Source organism: Physeter macrocephalus, chromosome 8 (assembly GCF_002837175.3).
Source record: "Physeter macrocephalus isolate SW-GA chromosome 8, ASM283717v5, whole genome shotgun sequence".
Classification (NCBI taxonomy): Eukaryota; Metazoa; Chordata; class Mammalia; order Artiodactyla; family Physeteridae; genus Physeter; species Physeter macrocephalus.
This window is the reverse complement of record NC_041221.1, coordinates 94,819,313-94,838,506: the sequence shown is the minus strand read 5'-3', so window position 1 is coordinate 94,838,506 and position 19,194 is coordinate 94,819,313. Positions and strand designations below refer to the sequence as shown.

Genomic DNA, 19,194 nt, shown 5'->3' with positions numbered 1-19,194 from the left:
GCCTACCAATGCAGGGGACACGGGTTTGATCCCTCGTCTGGGAAGATCCCACATGCCGCGGAGCAACTAAGCCCGTGTGCCACAACTACTGAGCCTGTGCTCTAGAGCCCACGAGCCACAACTACTGAAGCCTGCGCGCCTAGAGCCCATGCTCCTCAACAAGAGAAGCCACCACAATGAGAAGCCTGCGCACCTCAACGAAGAGTAGCCCCTGCTGGACGCAAGTAGAGAAAGCCCATGTGCAGCAACGAAGACCCAACACAGCCCAAAATAAATAAATAAATAAATTTTTAAAAAAAGAATAAGCCAATGAGGTACATTTAAAACAAAAACAAAAACAAAAAAACAATCCTTCTCAAACTCTTCCAGAAAAGAGAAGATGAGGAAACATTTCCAAACTCATGAGGCCAGCAATACCGTGATAGCAAAACAAGACAAGGACACGACAAGAAAAGGAAATTACAGGCCAAGATCTCTGATGAACATAGATGCAAAAATTCTCAACAAAGTATTAGCAAACCTAATTTAACAATACTTTGAAAGAATCGTACATCATGATCAATTGGGATTTACTCCAGGAAGGCAAAGATGGTTCAACATCTGCAAATCAATCAATGTGATATACCACATTAGCAAAATGAGAGATAAAAAAAAATATGATCATCTTAATAGATGCAGAAAAAGCCTTTGACAAATTTCAGCATTCATTCATGTGGGATGAATTGAGATTAGGATTGACATATATACACTACCATGTGTAAAATAGATAGCTAGTGGGAACCTGCTGTATAGCACAGGGAGCTCAGCTCAGTGCTCTGTGATGATGTAGATGGGTGGGATGGGGGAGGAGTGGGAGGGAGGTCCAAGAGGGAGGGAATATATGTATACATATAGCTGATTCACTTCCTTGTACAGATAATAAAGGCCATTTGTGACAAGCCCACAGCTAACATCATACTCAATGGTTAAATTCTGAAAGTTTTTCCTCTGTGATCAGTTACAAGACAACAGTGACCACTCTCACCACTTTTATTCAAGACAGTACTGAAAGTTCTTGCTAGAACAATTAGGCAAGAAAATAAATAAAAGGCATCCAAATCAGAAAAGAATAAGTAAAATTGTCCCTATTTGCAGAAACATGATATTATATATAGAAAACCATAAAGACTTTACCAAAAAACTGTTAGGACTAATCAATACGTTCAGTAAAGTTGCAGGATATAAAATCAATATGCAAAAATCAGTTGCATTTCTATATACTAATGATGGAACGATCAGAAAAAAATTACCCAAAAAATCCATTTACAACTGTATAAAAAAGAATAAAATACTAGCGAATAAATTTAACCAAGGAGATGAAAGATCTGTACACTAAAAACTTTAAGACACTGATGACAGAAACTGAAGAAGTTACAAGTAAATGAAAAAACAGAAAGCAAAAATGAGGAACTAGTCAGTAGCAAATGTGTGATTACTTATGTGTACTAACCTAGATTGCTGATTGAGACTAAATGAAATTTTTAGTGAAGAGATGTTGCATCTTAGTGTATTTGCTGTGTCTTGTCTGATTTATCACCTTGTCTACCTGTGTGCCTTTATAATTCAGTATAAGCATCCCTTCAGTACTTTAGCCTCCTCTGCTTTGTGCAGATAGAATGTGGAGTCTTTCTTTATGTTATCTCATTCCGCTTGCTCAATAAAGAATAAAAAATTAACAGAACTTCATACCTGCTTTCATTAATTGTTATAATTATTTCCTAAAATGTCTGTTTCAGATTCTGAAAACCTGGTGATCAGGCAGATAGCAGGTCTTAACTGACTGCGGGTTGACTATGGCATTTATCATGTGTTCAGCAGTTATGTTGCTGTTGGGGACACAAGTGTTAATAAGGCCCCAGTGTTTGGAGCTTAACTTTGGGAGTTACCTCATTGTTGGTTTTTTGGGAGGTTGCATTATGGCTGTATATTGGGGACAGATTGCCAGAAGTGTTACGTGGATGCACATAAGCCTAATCTGACTGGTTCAACTCATGGAAATGTTCTTATTTTCTCTAGAATATGGTGTATACCTTAAACTAATACAGTGTTATATGTCAATTACATCTCAGTAAAACTGGAAATAAATCCCTTTCCTTTTCCCTTTTCTGTGTACACACATGGCAGGGTTGAATCCTTTTCTCATCTAACAAAATGCTTTCTTTTTGAGGAGTGGAATGGGGCATTACCCGGCTTTGAATCCCAATGATGCTAGTTACTGAGCGACCTTTGATAAGTTATTTAACCTTTCAGCACTTTAGTTTTCATCTGCAAAATGGGGATAATAACAATACCTACTTTGTGAAAATCTGGGGAATTATATAAATTAAGACATGTAAGGCAGTTACATTGCCAGGCACATAGTAAGAATGCAATAAATGTTAGTTTTTATTACTATTATTCCTTCTCTTTGTTCAAACGCTCCAAAATATACTTCTTCCAGGAAAAGCATCACCTAACATTTTTGAAACCTTTAGAGTTCATTGAGCACTTTTAAAAATCCATTATCTCATTTGATGCTGGGAACAACACTGTGAGGGACACAGCACATACAGCGTTCTGTAGATAAAGAAACTGAGGGGGGCTTCCCAGGTGGTGCAGTGGTTGCGCGTCCGCCTGCCGATGCAGGGGAATCGGGTTCGCGCCCCGGTCTGGGAGGATCCCACATGCCGCGGAGCTGCTGGGCCCGTGAGCCATGGCCGCTGAGCCTGCGCGTCCGGAGCCTGTGCTCCGCAATGGGAGAGGCCACAACAGAGGGAGGCCTGCATACCACAAAAAAAAAAAAAAAAGAAAAAAAAGAAACTGAGGGATTTGCTTGACGTGGTCCATTGAGGATTGGAATCCAGACATCACCTCACCCTGGTCCATTGCTCATTCCACTTGGCCAATAAAGAATAAAAAAATTGGGCTTCCCGGGTGGCGCAGTGGTTGAGAGTCTGCCTGCCGATGCAGGGGACGCGGGTTCGTGCCCCGGTCCGGGGGGATCCCACGTGCCGCGGAGCGGCTGGGCCCGTGAGCCGTGGCCGCTGAGCCTGCGCGTCCGGAGCCTGTGCTCCGCAATGGGAGAGGCCACAGCAGTGAGAGGCCCACGTACCACAAAAAAAATAAAAATAAATAAATAAAAAAAAAAGAATAAAAACATTAACAAACGTGTTTTTAATATACCTGGTCCTTTATCATTGAAATATCATTTATAATAGAGTTTAGGTTTCCTTTAGTCATTGGTGATTATATAGTTGATGGTGCTGAAAATGTAGGTGAAAGAACTTGTGACTCAAATCACAGAGAATATGATGTCAGGAACTTATGGACAAAAGAAAATGGCTGGGTGCTATTTATGAGTTCCAAAGCAAACAATCATAAATTAGAGGAGAAAGAAAACAACTCTATCAGACAATAGAATTTATAAAAATGTCAATTTTCCCTGATTTTTCAGTTAGTCATGGCTTAATATCACTGTTATTTTGCCATTAAACCTATGCTTATTTGTTAAATTACTATAATAAAAGTGAACAATTAGATTTGGGATAGAAGTGAATTGAAACTGAAGAGAAAAAATATGTAATCTGAAATAATACAGAAAAATCCAGATATGTCTGAAAAGTTCTAACTACTTTGTGGTATACTTTGAAGTCTCCTCCCAATTCCCTATCTCTTACTAAAAAATTTCCTTGGAAATAGAACTCTTCAAGGAAATATGAGCATTTCCTAATTTGCCTGGATAGTCAAAAGATTTTTTGTCACCAATCCTAAGGGAAATGAAACAATAATACTTGAACTAAATACCAATTTAGGTGATAAAATTCCTATTCTTGAAAAACCCCAATACCCAATACATACCTTAAAACACACATCACATATATTAAAATTTATTTATTAGATGCCAAATATGACTTACTATCCTATTTTGGGGTATAATTTTTTAAATTGTGAAAACATTTTCAGTGCGGGACCACTTCCAGTAATATTAAAGCATGCTCATACCTGCGCGCGATGGGCAGCAGATCGGAGAGTTTGTGTAGGCATTCAGAAAGGAAGTGCCATGTGCTTTCATGAAGTTGATAAAAGGAAGTTTCACTACCTGACTTCCTGGATAAAATGTTAGCCTTCCATCCTGGAATAAAGAAATTTAATTACCATTGATTACATCACAAAAGAAAATAATTTCCTTTAATTTTAACCATAAAATTCACAAGTAGCAAAAGACTTCAATATGATCCTAAGAATCCTCAAAAGATAAAAACAGGTAGAGAAACTGTTATCATTCTCTTGTTCATAATATTGAGAATTCAATGTAGTGTGACATTTGGATCCATTTGAATATAGTAAATAAATTAAAGGAACTTCCTGGAACGTTTCTTTTTGGGGGATGATGGACTGAGTGAACCAATGTTTATTGAGTATTTAGTATGTGCCAGGCACTGTGAAAGATCTGGAGATACAATGGTGAATAAAAACAGAGTCCCTGGCCTCATGAAGCTTACAGTCTAGTAGGGGAGGCAAAAAACATACTTTGTAAATAAACTAAGAATAATTACAAGTTACTCTGATACGTGCTTTGAGAAAAACCTAAGATACAGAATAACAAGGGAGACCTACATTGATACAGGGAAGGCTGCTCTGGGAAGTGAGACCTAAAGAATGAGAAGGATCAGCCATTCAAATAACTTAAGGGACATGTAGAGTTAGAGATACCTGCAGGACTTAAGTGGAGATAACAACTAAGCAGCTAGAGAAATGAGCCTGAAGATTGGAAGAGATGTTTGGGTTGGAGATACGCATTTTGGAATCGAATTGGGAATTGAAGAACTCTTCTCGGTAAAGAGCAAAAGGAGAAAAAAGGATGTTCCAGTCCTGGAGTTATATCTATTGTATGTTTTCAATGTAATTGTAAATAAACAGTTTAAAAGTGAACCAATCCAAAATATGAGATATATATAAATCTTTGAGATGTCTGAGATTTCCAAATGGATATATAAATTAGGCTGTAGGGTACAGACAGGAATCTGGAGCTCAGAGAATTCTATCCTGGTGAAGTAAGTCTTTAACATATTCATGGTATTGAAAAGTGTGAGACTGAATGAAACCTTTAAGGGAGAGAGTGAAAAGAGAGGAAAGAAAGGAACCCTGAGGAGTCCCGAATAAGAGGAGAAGGCAGCATGGGAAACCGAGAAAGAAAGGCCAGTGAGGGAGGAAGATATCAGTAGACTGAGTCTCATGAAAGCTGAGAGAAGACAGTGTGTCAAGAAAGGGTAATAGCTGTGTTGAGAGGGTGTGTAAGAGAAGGCCAGAAAATGCACACTGGAATTAGTAGGATGGATATAGTTGGTGATGCTGACAAGAGCACTTCCAGTGGAGTTGTAGGGATGGACACCTAAAGCAGACAGGGAAAAGGGAATGGGAGGTGACATGGTGAAAAAACCTCTCCTAAGGAGTTGTTTTGCAAAGCGAAACAGAAAAATGGGATGGATGTTAGAGAGAGTTGGCTGGAGGATAAACGTGGAATTAAGGTCAGGTTTTTTTTAAAGATAGGGAATATTAGAGCATGCTTGTATGTTGAAATAAATACCACTTCTAGCAGGAGTAATCACTGAATGCTAAGCAAACAACTCCTGACTTCCCGAATGATGAGCTAGGGAGCCCAAGACAAAAGTGCATAAGAATTTTGTTAAATTCATAAATTCAAACTCTCAGAAACTTATCCTCGTAAATCCCAAATCCCAAATGTATTATTCCTACAATCTTTTGGATATGGGGGATAATAACCCTTTGTGGCCACTGGTTGTAATCTAGACAACCCAGCCACCCAGGTTCATCTAGCTGGAGGGATGCAGCAGGTAGTCATGTGGCAGAAGCGCTACAATGATTCAGATAGCGAGGCTTGGACTCCAAGTCCTGCAGGCCAGGTTCAAATGGGTGTAACGACCACTGCAAACGGCTACAGCAGCATATCTGTAACTCATGTTAGCAATTTCTTGACTCATTTCTATGACTGGTACAAGGACTTCATCTGCATTGAAAGCAGGCTAGAAAGCAGGGATCTTTAAAGTGCAGAGCAGCAAGGACAGCAAATGGCAGAGGGGATAACTGCCTCACTCGGGGAGGTTTCTAATGTGGAATGTGTGAAAGGTGGTCCACGTAAAGATTACTGCCTAAGATACATAAGGCACTCCACAAATATTTAGTGAATTAAATGAAACGAGTCTTTAATTCAGAGCTGTTCAATTTACAAAAGGCAAATTTAATATGTTCAAAATTCAACAGTGTATTTTTGCAAAGCTTAATAAACCTGGATTAAGTACATCAGTGGAAAGATTTGTACTTGATTAGGTTCTTAGAAAATATTTAAATTATGCTACACATATTCTCAACGTCAAAAGCATACCAATACTCTAAACAAAGATCAAAATTACTATATTATTAGAGAAAATATTAAACATTTCTAGAAGTTTTGGTTTTTTAACTTCATGTAGTTTTTACACACTAGCAAATACTTTAAAAAATAGACTAAAACTGGTACCACTGCTCATGGTATCAATGGGAGGTGGTCCACCTAATAATTAATTCTGAACTGAAATGGATCTTAACATGGTTAGCTGATAAAAACACAGAGAAAGTTAAGTCTTCCATAGTGTGGTACTGTGGTTCACAATGGATAGTCAGTCATAGGTCAAACTATAGTTCTATCACATTTAGTTGGGAGAGAAAATCTTACAGAATGGCTTTCAGAATAACTTCCATAATTTAATAATAGCCCATTTCAATTTTCTCAAGGTCATTCCTACAGTTCAAACAAATACAGTAGTCTAACAGTGGGCATTTAAAAAAGAAAAAGAGGCCCACTAATTGGCTTTCTGCATAAAAGTGACAAAAATGATACCAATTGCCTTAATTTCTGAATTTTGCTATTATTCTGGACTCTTCATGGGTCCAGGCATTTTCTCCCTTGGGATGGATGAGCTTTTTGTGTAGATATGATTTTGTGATCTGGATTGCTTCTTCTAGAACCATGACTTGGTTCTCAGTTCCTCATCATTCTGGGCCAGGGAAAACCAGTGAAGTTTAGATTTCAAGACATCATTCTAATGAAAGAATGTAACAGTAACTTTAACTGTCTAGATGTATTATCAAGCAAGACTGTTAAGAGCATTCTTTTCAGATCTGTTCACCAGACTGAATGAGATCCTCACTAGACTCTGGTATACAGTCCTGTGCCCACCTCCCACTCCTGAAACCTCACCCAAACTAAAAACAATGCAGGTGCAGGGGTGGAAGGAGGGAGGCAGAGAGGATGCTTGTGCCCTTTAAGACCCAGGCAGAGGTGCTTATTTTCTCTTTTTAAAAAAAGGGTTTAAGATGTAATTCACACATCATAAAACCCACTTAATTTGTACAATTCAATGGTTTTTAGTATATTCAGAGAGTTGTGCAACCATCACCACAATCGATTTTAGAACATTTCCATCATGTATTCCTTGTATCCCTTAGCCATCATCCGCTAATCCTCCCATTTTCCCAAACCCTAGGTAATTGCTGACCTGTCTACTTTCTGTCTCTGTAGATTTGCTTTCTCTGGACAAACGGAATCATACAATACGTGGCCCTTTGTGAGTAGCTTCTTTCTCTTAGCGTAACAATTTCTAGGTTCATCCACACTGCAGCATGTTATCAGTACTGTATGATTTATTTATTTATTTATCTATCTATTTATCTATCTATTTATTTATTTATGGTACGCGGGCCTCTCACTGTTGTGGCCTCTCCTGTTGCGGAGCACAGGCTCCGGACGCACAAGCTCAGCGGCCATGGCTCACGGGCCCAGCCGCTCCGCGGCATGTGGGATCCTCCCGGACCGGGGCACGAACCCGCGTCCCCTGAATCGGCAGGCAGACTCTCAACCACTGCGCCACCAGGGAAGCCCTGCATTTATTTTTTTATTGTTGAATAGTATTACTAAATTTTATTCATCCATTTACCAGCTGATGTATATTTGGGTTGTTTTCAATTTTTGGCAGTATTAACATTCATGTACAAGTTTTTGTGTGGACATATGTTTTTATTTCTCTTGGATATATACCTCGAAGTGGATTGCTGGATCATATGGTAACTCATGTTTAGCATTTTAGGAATTGCTAAACTGTTTTCCAAAGTGGCTGCACCATTTACATTCCCACCAGTAGCGTATGAGGGTTGCAATTCTCCCATATTCTCATGATTCTAGTTATTGCCTCCTTTTATTTTTCTTAATAAATTTATTTATTTATTTTTGGCTACGTTGGGTTTTCATTGCTGCGCGCGGGCTTTCTCTAGTTGCAGGGAGTGGGGGCTACACTTCGTTGTGGTGCGCGGGCTTCTCATTGCGGTGGCTTCTCTTGTTGCGGAGCATGGGCTCTAGGCACACAGGCTTCGGTAGTTGTGGCGCGTGGGCTCAGTAGTTATGGCTCGTGGGCTCTAGAAAGCAGGCTCAGTAGTTGTGGCACACAGGCTTAGTTGCTCCGCGGCATGTGGGATCTTCCCAGACCAGGGCTCTAACCCGTGTCCCCTGCATTGGCAGGCGGACTCTTAACCACTGCACTACAATGTAAGCCCTATTGTCTCTTTTTGATTATAGTCATCTTAGTGGGTGTGAATTGGTGTCTCATTGTGGTTTTGATTTGCATTTCCCTAATGACTAATGATGCTGACTATCTTTTCATGTGCTTATTGACCATTTGCATATCTTCTTTGGAGAACTGCGTTTTCAGATCCTTTGCCCAGTTTTTAATTGCCTAATCCAGAGTCACAAAGATTTGCCCCTATGTTTTCTTCTAAGGGTTTTATAATTTTAGCTTTTATGTTTCATTCATCAATTCATTTTGAGTTACTTTTTGAAAATGGTGAGGCATTTTGCATGTGGATAGTCAGTTTTCCCAGCATTATCTGTTGAAAAGACTATTCTTTCCCCATTAAATGGTCTTTGCACCCTTACTGAAAAACCAACTGACTATAAACCTGAGAGTTTATTTCTCTACTTTCAATTCTATTCTATTGATTTATATGTCTATTGTTATGCCAATAACACACTATCTTGATTACTGTAGTTTATGGTAAGTTCTGAAAGTAGAAAGTTTAAGTCCTCCAGTTTTGTTCTTGAGTATTCTGGGTCCCTTGAATATCCATATGAATTTTAAGATGGGTTTCTCTGTTTCTGCAAAAACGTCATAAGGATTTTTATAGAGATTGCATTGAATCTGTAGATCAATTTGGTGCTTATTACTATATTAACAATATTAAATCTGATTTCATAAACATAAGATGTTTATATAGGTGTTCTTTAATTTCTTTCAACATTGTAGTTTTTCAGAGTATAAGAATTGAACTTGGGACTTCTCTGGTGGTGCAGTGGTTAAGAATCCGCCTGACAATGCAGGAGACACGGGTTTGAGCCCTGGTCCGGGAAGATCCCACATGCCGCGAAGCAATTAAGCCCGTGTGCCACAACTACTGAGCCTGAGCTCTAGAGCCACAACTACTGAGCCCACGTGCCACAACTACTGAGCCCGCATGCCACAACTACTGAAGCCCAAGCACCTAGAACCCGTGCTCTGCAGCAAGAGAAGCCACAGCAATGAGAAGCTGCACACTGCAACAAAGAGTAGCCCCCGCTTGCCACAACTAGAGAAAGCCGGCGTGCAGCAACAAAGACCCAACACAGCCAAAAATAAATAATAAATAAATAAATTTATTTAAAAAAAAAGAATTGAACTTCTTTGGTTAGATTTAATCCTAAGTATTTCATTTTTTGGATGCTATTTTATTTTTACTTAAAAAATATTTATTTATTTATTTGGCTGCACCAGGTCTTAGTTGCAGCATGTGGGATCCTCGTTGCCGCATGCAGGATCTTTAGTTGCAGCATGTGGGATCTAGTTCCCTGACCAGGGATTGAACCCGGGCCCCCTGCATTGGGAGCGCAGAGTCTTAGCCACTGGACCACCAGGTAAGTCCCTGGATGCTATTTTAAATAGAATTGTTTTCTTAATTTTACTTTCAGTTTGTTCATCAATCAAGTGTATAAAAATACAACTGATTTTTGTATATTGATCTTACATCCTACAGCCTTGCTAGACTAACTTATTAGTTCTAAAAGTTTTGTAGTAGATTCCCTAGGATTTTCTTTATACAAGATTATGTTCGGTGCAAACAGAGATACTTTTAATTTTTCCTTTCCAATCTAGATGACTTTTATTTCATTTCTTGTCTAATTCCCTGTCTAGAACCTCCAGCATAATTGCAATAAACATAGTGAGAACAGATAGCCTTGTCTTGTTCCTGATCTTTGGGAGAAAACATTGTCTTTTATAGTTAAGTATAACATTAGCTGTGGATTTTTTGCAGATGTTCTTTTTTTTAAATATAAATTTTTATTTATTTATTTATTTATTTATTTATGGCTGTGTTGGGTCTTTGTTGCTGCGCACAGCCTTTCTCTAGTTGCGGTGAGTGGGGGGGTACTCTTCATTGCAGTGTGCCGGCTTCTCACTGCGGTGGCTTCTCTTGTTGCGGAGCACAGGCTCTAGGCGTGTGGGCTTCAGTAGTTGTGGCACGCAGGCTCAGTAGTTGTGGCTCACGGGCTCTAGAGCACAGGCTCAGTAGTTGTGGCACACAGGCTTAGTTGCTCTGTGGCATGTGGGATCTTCCCAGACCAGGGCTTGAACCCGTGTCCCCTGCACTGGCAGGTGGATTCTTAACCACTGTGCCACCAGGGAAGCCCTGTAGATGTTCTTAATCAGATTGAAAAAATTCTCTTCTATTTCTACTTGGTTGAGTGCTTTTATCATGAAGGGTTATTAAATTTTGTCAAATGCTGTTTCTGCATCTATTGATATAATCACATCTTTTTTGCCTTTCATTCAATTAACGTGGTCTATTAAACTGACTGATTTTCAGATATTAAACCCACCTTACATTTCAGGGATAAATCACACTTAGTCATGGTGTATAACCCTTTCTGTATATTGCTGAATTTGATTTGCTTGTATTTTTTCAGGATCCTTTCTTTTATATTCATAAGGTATTAGTCTGCATACAATATTTATATACACAAATATATAAAAATCTATGTGCTTATACTATACTAAAAAATAAACCAAATATTTCAGTCATCTTCAGAAGTTTCTAGGATGTTTTGTTGCACCACCCAGGTTCCCTTTTAGAGTGAAAGATTGCCTCTGCTTAAGAGAGTTGTCTTGCCCCAAATGGTGCCTCATTCTGGGAGCATTCCACAAGTAATGGCCATCCAACATGAAGGTACAAAGGCCTGGTCTCCTCACCACAAATGGAAACAGTTCTGAAGCATCATACTAGTTTGAGAACTACCCATAAGATCAGCTGAGGCCTCCAGTGAGACAGTGACAAAAGTTAACTTCTCTCTGCACGATCCTGCTTTCTTCCTTTCCCTTTGATCTCATGAGTACTCCCTAATAAACCTCTTTCATGTTACTCTCCAATATTGCCTGTTTCCTAAGTTTAGATAATCATAAAGATTACTTTAATATTCTCAGCAAACTGTATGGGTATATCCAGATTATGTAACTTTAATCATCACGGGTTAATCTATGAGGAAAGGCAATACAACATAATGATTAAAAGCACTCTTTGGTGCCAGACATGCTTAACACCAATAATCTATGTGACCACAGTAACACTCAGTCATAAAAAACTAATATTATAATTAGTAACCAAACATTTGTCCAAGCATTAGCTTTAATATCATGGATAATACTAAAAGTATCAGGTAATGTTGACAGTAGTATTCTTTTTAGTTGATGGCTTGGGAGAGTTACAAAAACAGTTTAAGTTTGGGATTAAACAGCAACAATAACAACACACATACACAATTAATCTGGAATATGGGCGAGTGTCAAATTATGTCAACTAATGAATATAAATCAGTACTAACAGGATAATCAGACACCTGAGTAATAAAAATAACGTTGAACGCTGTTAAGCTAACAGGCTTTTATGTTGAGATAGAATGTTATTTTTCCCCACAATTGAATCAAGCGGGGGTATGGATTGAAAGTTTATTAGTAGTGGTAAGATAATTTAGTGGTTCGAGGTCAGCAATTTAAAAAAAATTTGCAAAGATGCTAATCGGAGTGCATCTTACTAAAGTATGTTTTATTTGTTTTACATGCATATCTATGTGGTGCACGTATGTGTGTACGGGGCCTCAAGGTAAAATGCATTTCTTACTTTGCATCAGGGTAAAACACGTTTGAAAGTCTCAGATTCTGCTCCCCAAAGCCAGAAGCACAGGAAGGGCTGTGGGCCGGTCGCGGGTGTGTAGCGGGGCGCCCCCTCCCCTGCCTTTCCATACTTACGAAGGAGTCGCTCACGACTAGCACCACGTTAGGCGCATCTGGCCAAGCCTGAACTGCTCCCCGCCTCTGCCCACCTGCCCCAGGAGCTGGTGTTGCCAGCGCCGAGACTGCGACCACCGCCACCCACAGCAGCAGCATCCCGGGGAGCTGTTCCGGGAGCCCGGCCTCTGGGCGCTGGACCCTGCCTCTCCCCCTAGGAAGTTCCACCCGAGAGGAGGAGGGAGGGGATCGCAGAGATCGCAATTCGGTTTTCTTCACCCATGGAACTACAACTCCCATCAGGCTCGGAGTGGGCACATGCGCAAAGGAGGAATTCCCCTTTCTCTACCCACGTTAAGACCTTTTAATCAAATACCGAGCGAACTAAAAACGCAGCCATTTCCAGTCACGTGAGCGATACCTGGGAAATGCGCATGCGCTCTCGCTTCAGATTTGGTGTCTGTAGGAGAAGCGTCTGTCCCAGGTTGGTTTTGGTCGCTGTCGCTTTTGCAGAAGTTGGAGCCGGTAGGCAGTTGAAATGTTACCTAGAGAGAGAAAGGGTCAGGGGCCGAGGCTGCTTGTTTTGCGCCGAGCAAGCGTGGCTGAGTGTTAGGTGAGACCGTGAACTGGGAGATGATGAGGTGGCAGCGCGTCTGTCACTTAAGTTGAATTGGGCGGTTCTTTGTGGGGCCTCTGTCTGGACCGCCTGAGGTGCGATATGGATACTGGGTGGCCCCTCGAATACCTTCCTCCCAATGATATTTCTAGCCTGCCTCATCCTATTCGCCGCTTTGCCTGTGCAGTAAGGATTTATTGTGCTCTGGTGGGGTGAGGAGCGGGGCCTGGTACGAAAAGTTTCATCTTCTAGGTGGGGATAAGCTTAGGTGGACTTTACCTTCAGAGTGCAAGGGAGAGAAGCTGGACGGGTTCTCAGAGGGAGAAATGTTGGGCTGTGTGACTTGTTCGATTAACTGACGTAGATTCAGAATACCATTGTTATGTTGCAGTGGTTTTGAAAAACCACTGGTCCTCTTGACTGTTGAACTCCTTTGGAGAAATCTGAAGAAGCAGGTTTCTGTCCCAGAGCCAGATTCCTGATTTCATTATTATAGTTTCAGGTATATGATTTATGCCTCACATTAGTCGTTTTAGTATTTTGACAGGAAAAGGAGTTGTATTTATTTACATAAAATCAACCTTTAATACCAATATTTGACAGTAGTTTTTGCATACAGTAATTGTAAAAAGGACAGACCTTATTTATTTAACAGTCATATGGTGCTTATTATGTGCTGGGTATTATAGTACGCATTTATTGAGCACCTGTTTTGTGCCAGGTACTTTTACATGGAGTATTTTCTGTAATCCTCACTTTCATCATTTTTCAGGTAGGAAAGCTGAGACTTGGACAGGTTAAATGACTTGCCTAAGGTTACACAGGGAGCCAGTCTGAGTAGGACTTGAATTTGAGTAGTCTCTGCCCTAACTCATTGCCATGCTGTCTCTAATTAACTGCAAAATGTTATGCCATTCTAGTGAACTTAATCTCTGTTAGTGAAGCAGCATTGTTAATCAAGCAGCATGCTAAAGATCTATGGGAGCAGACAAATATATAAACAATAGTACCTGACCATAAGGAACTTACACTCTAGGGAAAAAAATAAAATAATAATACAGCATGAAAGGTAATACACATAGGCTCCCTCATAAACAGGATATGTTTCAAATATTGGTTTTGAGTTAATTTTGAATGTAGAACACATTTTACTATAGAAACAATGTTGACTGACATTTAGGTTCATAAAAAATATATTTAACTTTATCTGTGGCATAGTATTGATTTTTGTAAACTATTTACTCTCTATGGCCTTGTTTTCACAAGACGTGTATTCTGAGTTCCCGGTCAGGATGACAGGAACACATCTTTTTCTTTCTCTCTCTCCCCTTGGCAGTGTCAGTGGAAGCAGGTGCTATACTGGGTTGGAGTGAGATAGATATTTTAGGGTCCCAGACATATAGCGCTGGAAAACTCTCAGAGACTTCTAGTCTTATTCTCATCTCACATTCAGTATGTCATACAGTATTCCTCCCAAGTGGATTGTGCAGTCTGCACCTTTTCATCTCCAGTGATGGGAAACACACTTCCTTCGAGGAGCCTGTGCCATATTTGTACAGGTTTAATTATTAAAAGTTCATATTTTGAGCTGCAGCCAGTCTCCCTCTACTTTTGACTGTTCATTAGTCCATTTACCTTCACTTTTACATGAATAATCTCTCCCTTTCAACAGCCCTTTTCACCTTCCCCACCAATTTTTTTTTCCCCCAGGTCTCCCCCAGTTCCTTCGGGTAATTATGTAATTTCAGGTTTGTTTGTTATTTGATCACTCTTTTCTGGACATAAAGCATGTTTGCTAATCAGTAACTTACCCTGTCAGAAAAGGTACTTTTGAGTTGTTTGTGCACATCTTTCTGTGTGTACACGTGTGTATAGAGTGTATTGTAGTGGGGGAGGGCGCCATTATGTGTATGTTTAGGTCATCAGTTAAAGATATCTACGTTACGGGTTACTTGCTTTAGTGAAATACTTTGAGGTTCAGAAAAGTCTTCAGTTGAAAGTCTTGGTCTAGGGTTTGGCTCTTCATAGTTTTTTAATGTCCAAAATACCAGCAGCACTATATTCTGCCCTAAGAAAAGGAGACTAAGTGTGCAGTTAGTGACTGTCCGGAACAGATTCAGTATTATCTTCACCTGCTGTGATTCTGTGACTATTTGTTGAATATCCACAGTGTACCAGACACTAGGAAATAAAAGAGAGTAATAGGAATAGTTTTTTTTCCTAACGAACCTCCAGTCTAGTTGTGAGAAACAAACACTCACAGACCTGTAAATTTAATAACAGTATAAAAGATAACAAAAAGTACAGTTAACTGCCAAACAAAAAACTCCAAACCGGAATATCCCAAATGGTACTTTGAAGAATGCTAGTGTGCTTCACAATGTTAATTGCTGTTCATTGAAATAAATGTTCCATAGTGGGGATTCCCTGGTGGTCCAGTGATTGGGACTCCACACTTTCACTGCCAAGGTCATGGGTTCAATCTCTGGTTGTAGAACTAAGATCTGGCAAGCTGTGCCACGTGGCCAAAAACAAAAAAAAGTTCCATAGTAATATAAGTTTCGGAGTTACTGGGTTAAACTATATTTGGGTCTTTACTATAGCGTTTCTCAGAGCCTTTAAAATGCTAACATGCACTGTGACTTTAAAAGAGTGATACATATAGTGTGTAGTATTCACAAAATTACGAGGTCATATTGTTAACACCTTTAAGCATGTTACTATTCCTTTGAATACATTTTTGGAAATGTTAGTAGAGACAGTAAGTGTTGTTAAGTTCAGACTCTAGTGTAAGATTTATCTGAGATGGCTTTATGCTTGACACGTGAATTTGGCTTTGAATTACATGTAGCATTTGAGTAGACAGAAGCAAGTGTGGACAGGCTGAATGGGAGAAGTAAAGATGGAGATGTGGAAAGCATTGGGGAGTGGTGAAAAAAGTAGTATGAGCTAATATTGAAAAGGGTATTCTTCCTTTCTCACTTTAGCAAATTGAGAATTACTGCTTTTTGGCAGTGGGGAAACTAAATGTTTTTGAGTAGGCTTTGGAAGCTGGAAGGTCATAGTAGTTGGTAGGTGTTGGATACGTAAGGAACTCCAAAAATATATCACCTTTATTTAGGGATTTTTTTGACCTGAGAGACAGAATACATCTGTATAGAACATAAAGCATCTTTTAAGTTGCAGGCTTTAGTCTAGTATTTGTGTAATGACTAATTTGAAGGAGATACTTGCGTTTGATGATAGCCATCTTTTGAAGAACATAGGCAAGAAGGTTGCTTCTTGAGAGATCAAGGAAGGAAGGATTGGGGATTTTAAATGTGTAGAGAAAGTATATAATAACCACTGTTGGTTAGGAATGGGAAAAAAGTGGTGAAGTTGATTGAGAGGGTGGTAGGAGATACGGACAACAGAACTAATAGCTATTGTGTTCAGGTACTCCGTCTATGTACATATCAGGTAAGTGATCTCGTTCTCACTTTACCAATGAGGAAATAGGCTTGGAGGTGAAGTAAGGTGCCCAAGATCTGCAGAGACTTGAATCCAGATCCATCTTTCTTTACTTGGTGGGTGGATATGGCAGAATGAAGGGGCTGACAAAATCTGGGGAATTTTGTAAGAACAAAGTTGAAACAACTGAGTAAATCAGTAAAATTAGGTTGAGTGAAGAGGGTAATCATTTGTAGCTGGATGGCGGCTTAAAGAAGTTAGTGAAATGGGGAGTCAGGCTTTAACTTTTATTTTACCTCCTCACCCCGTGTTTAACTTTTATTTTACTTTCCTAAACATTATTAGGATCACAGTACTTTCTCTTCTTACCAGTAAGACCCTTTTCCGTGGAACTAACCCTTCTATTTAAGTACGTATATCACTAGTACATGTTTTAGTAAACTCATTTTCTATTTCTTCTTCATCCCTACCAGGTTCACCTAAATTTTGTTCATTTCCTGGTTCTAAAGTAGCATTTTTTCCATTTTTACTTTATTCAGTTTTTCAAAACTACCTCCATTCTCTCCAGGAAGCATTCTAGATTAATTTTGTTTGGCAGAATCCATTCCAGAGATACCATCAAAAGATACTTAGAATTTGTAGTCGTGTAAAGTTTGTGTTAGTATTTCAGGTGACTATTGAGATGGATTTTTAATATTTTTTAAAAAGTCTGCTTATTTTATTAAATTACAAACTAGTCTATTGCATCATACAGGCAACTTTTTTTCATGTTTATAATTCCTTATGTGGCTTAGAACAAGATTCACTTTAGTGTAGTCAGCTTGCAGATTGTGAGTAAATAGTGCCCTTTATTGTCCTAGATTCAAAGCAAAGTGGCATAGAAATAGGTGATATTCTCTTCTGGCTCAGTTTTTTATGTTGAAGTCAGTGTATTTTGAGTTTCTGTAATTTTTTTCTGAGTCTTTCTGATTTTTTATGATGTTCCTTTTACACCTTGTGGCTATGGCAACACAGTTTAGACTGATTCAGAAATTTGGAGATTACAATTAGTGTCTCTTTGGGAAAGAAAAAAGATGGAAAATTGTACATAATTATTTCTCATGTTTTAAATTATGAATTATGAAATTTGAACCCGAATCTGATGTTTTAAAAAATTCAATATGTTTTGGGTTGTGTATGTCATCTTTTTTATGTGCCTGTCTTATATTTTACTTAATTTAGATGGATAAACATTTAAGGAACAATCTGAAATTCAATTTAAAGAGAAGATAAAGTGATAATAGGTAAAAGGTAAGTGTCTAGAATGCTAAATAATAGGTAATTGGAGTCTACTTTTACTTAATGATTGTTTTTACTGATTCTTTTCAGGAGGAAGGTTTAATGGTGTAGGTTATTATGCCAGATTGTAGGTCATCATAAAGTACCTTTAGACTTTTGTAATTAGATTTAAAGGTGCCATTTTTTGCTTTTCTGTAATTAACTTCCAGTGTCATTATTGTTACTGTTTTTTAAATTATTCTGCTTATTTTTGCTTTGTGGAATCTTTGTATCTCCACAACTGAATGTAGCTTAAGGTTCCATAGCTTTACCTGGAGTGTGTAGGACATATCAGTTCATCTACCTAATGTTAGTTTTGAGGTATATCATTGTCTTTTGGCATGGTTGTCACTTTCTTTTTTTTAGATATAGTTACTGCTCTTTATGCTTGATTTGTTGAATAAAAACCCTTTTAGGTTGGTAGTAAAAAAAAAACCCTTCATTGAGTGAAAATGTGCTACATGAACACTGTTATTTAAAAAAGTCATTAAGATTGAGGAGAAAAAATGGGAGGAGAGGTATAAGGGAAAAATGTGTGGGGCTGTGGAAGAATATTAAAGACACTTGTAAGAGAGCCAGAGTTTTCTCTGAAGTGTTGGAAATGCTTGGAATAGAGGGAAGTACCCCAAAGAGAGGAATATGAGGTTACATAGAATCATTCTGGGTATTAGCTTTCCACTTTGTGAAAGAAAATGGGTTTGATGGTACCTAGTAGATGGTTAGTATTCTGTAAAGCTTTGGCTAGAACATGAGTGGATGAGCCTCTTCCTTCTCCACACCACTTCCCAAAAAAGAGGAAGAAATTTTCAGGGCTAGAAAGTGGCAGATTATTTTGTCTTAAAAAAAAATAATCTCCTGAAACTAATGTTTATGTATATATATGTATTTTAGGTGCAGAGAGAGGGCCTCAGTGCTAGCTTATTATGCTAAATGCCAAATCAGATGAATAAGGAACAGGAGGAGAAGAATAGAGGATTCCACTGCAGCAGGTGTAGGTGTAATTATATGTGGAGACATATAGGGATGTAGAAGGGTATTGAACATTAGAACTGGTTACCAAGAGAAGAATGGAGTTTGTCTCATATGGTCTTTAAAAGTAACCTACTTAGAAGCATTTGACAGCTCCATGTTTGCTGCTCCATTTAAATCCAAATTTATCTGTCTCATTTTCAAGGTCTTCTGTAATCTGGTGCTCTACTTTACCTACCCAGCCTAATTTTCCTGTTCTTCAGCAAGTCCCTTCTGTTCCATTCAGCCTGGTTTCCTTATTGTTTCCTCCACGTGCCATGCTCATTCCCGTCTCTCCATCTTTGCTTGTGCAATCAATGTCTCTGGCTGGAGTAATTTTCCTTCTTCATTCTCAAATCCTTTCTCCATCTAGTAGCTGTTAATTACTTCACCCCACACTTCTCTTCTCTGACCTGCTATTGC

The 19,194-nt window shown here is 38.9% G+C and overlaps 2 protein-coding genes across 6 annotated transcripts in view; one reads left to right on the top strand and one right to left on the bottom strand.

Moving 5' to 3' along the window:
* Window positions 1-12,649, bottom strand: part of ARSK (arylsulfatase family member K) — a 54,942-nt gene extending 42,293 nt beyond the window's left edge. Inside the window, exons 1-2 of the mRNA XM_024119753.3 lie at window positions 12,402-12,649; window positions 4,021-4,150 (exon numbers count right to left, since the gene is read on the bottom strand). Of these exons, the coding sequence (XP_023975521.1) occupies window positions 4,021-4,150; window positions 12,402-12,539 (268 nt within the window). The 5' untranslated portion in view covers window positions 12,540-12,649. The remainder of the gene's footprint in view (window positions 1-4,020; window positions 4,151-12,401) is intronic.
* A 137-nt stretch (window positions 12,650-12,786) lies between these two features.
* The window catches only part of SKIC3 (SKI3 subunit of superkiller complex), a 90,275-nt gene continuing 83,867 nt past the window's right edge, over window positions 12,787-19,194 (top strand). For 2 of the 5 annotated variants that reach the window (XM_024119732.2, XM_028493088.2), the window contains exons 1-2: window positions 12,787-12,864; window positions 17,668-17,736. The gene's annotated coding sequence lies outside the window, so the exon portion shown is untranslated. Of the gene's footprint in view, window positions 12,865-12,907; window positions 12,994-17,667; window positions 17,737-19,194 lie in introns of those variants that run through there. The other 3 variants (XM_028493086.2, XM_055086661.1, XM_055086662.1) reach the window with 3 other exon arrangements.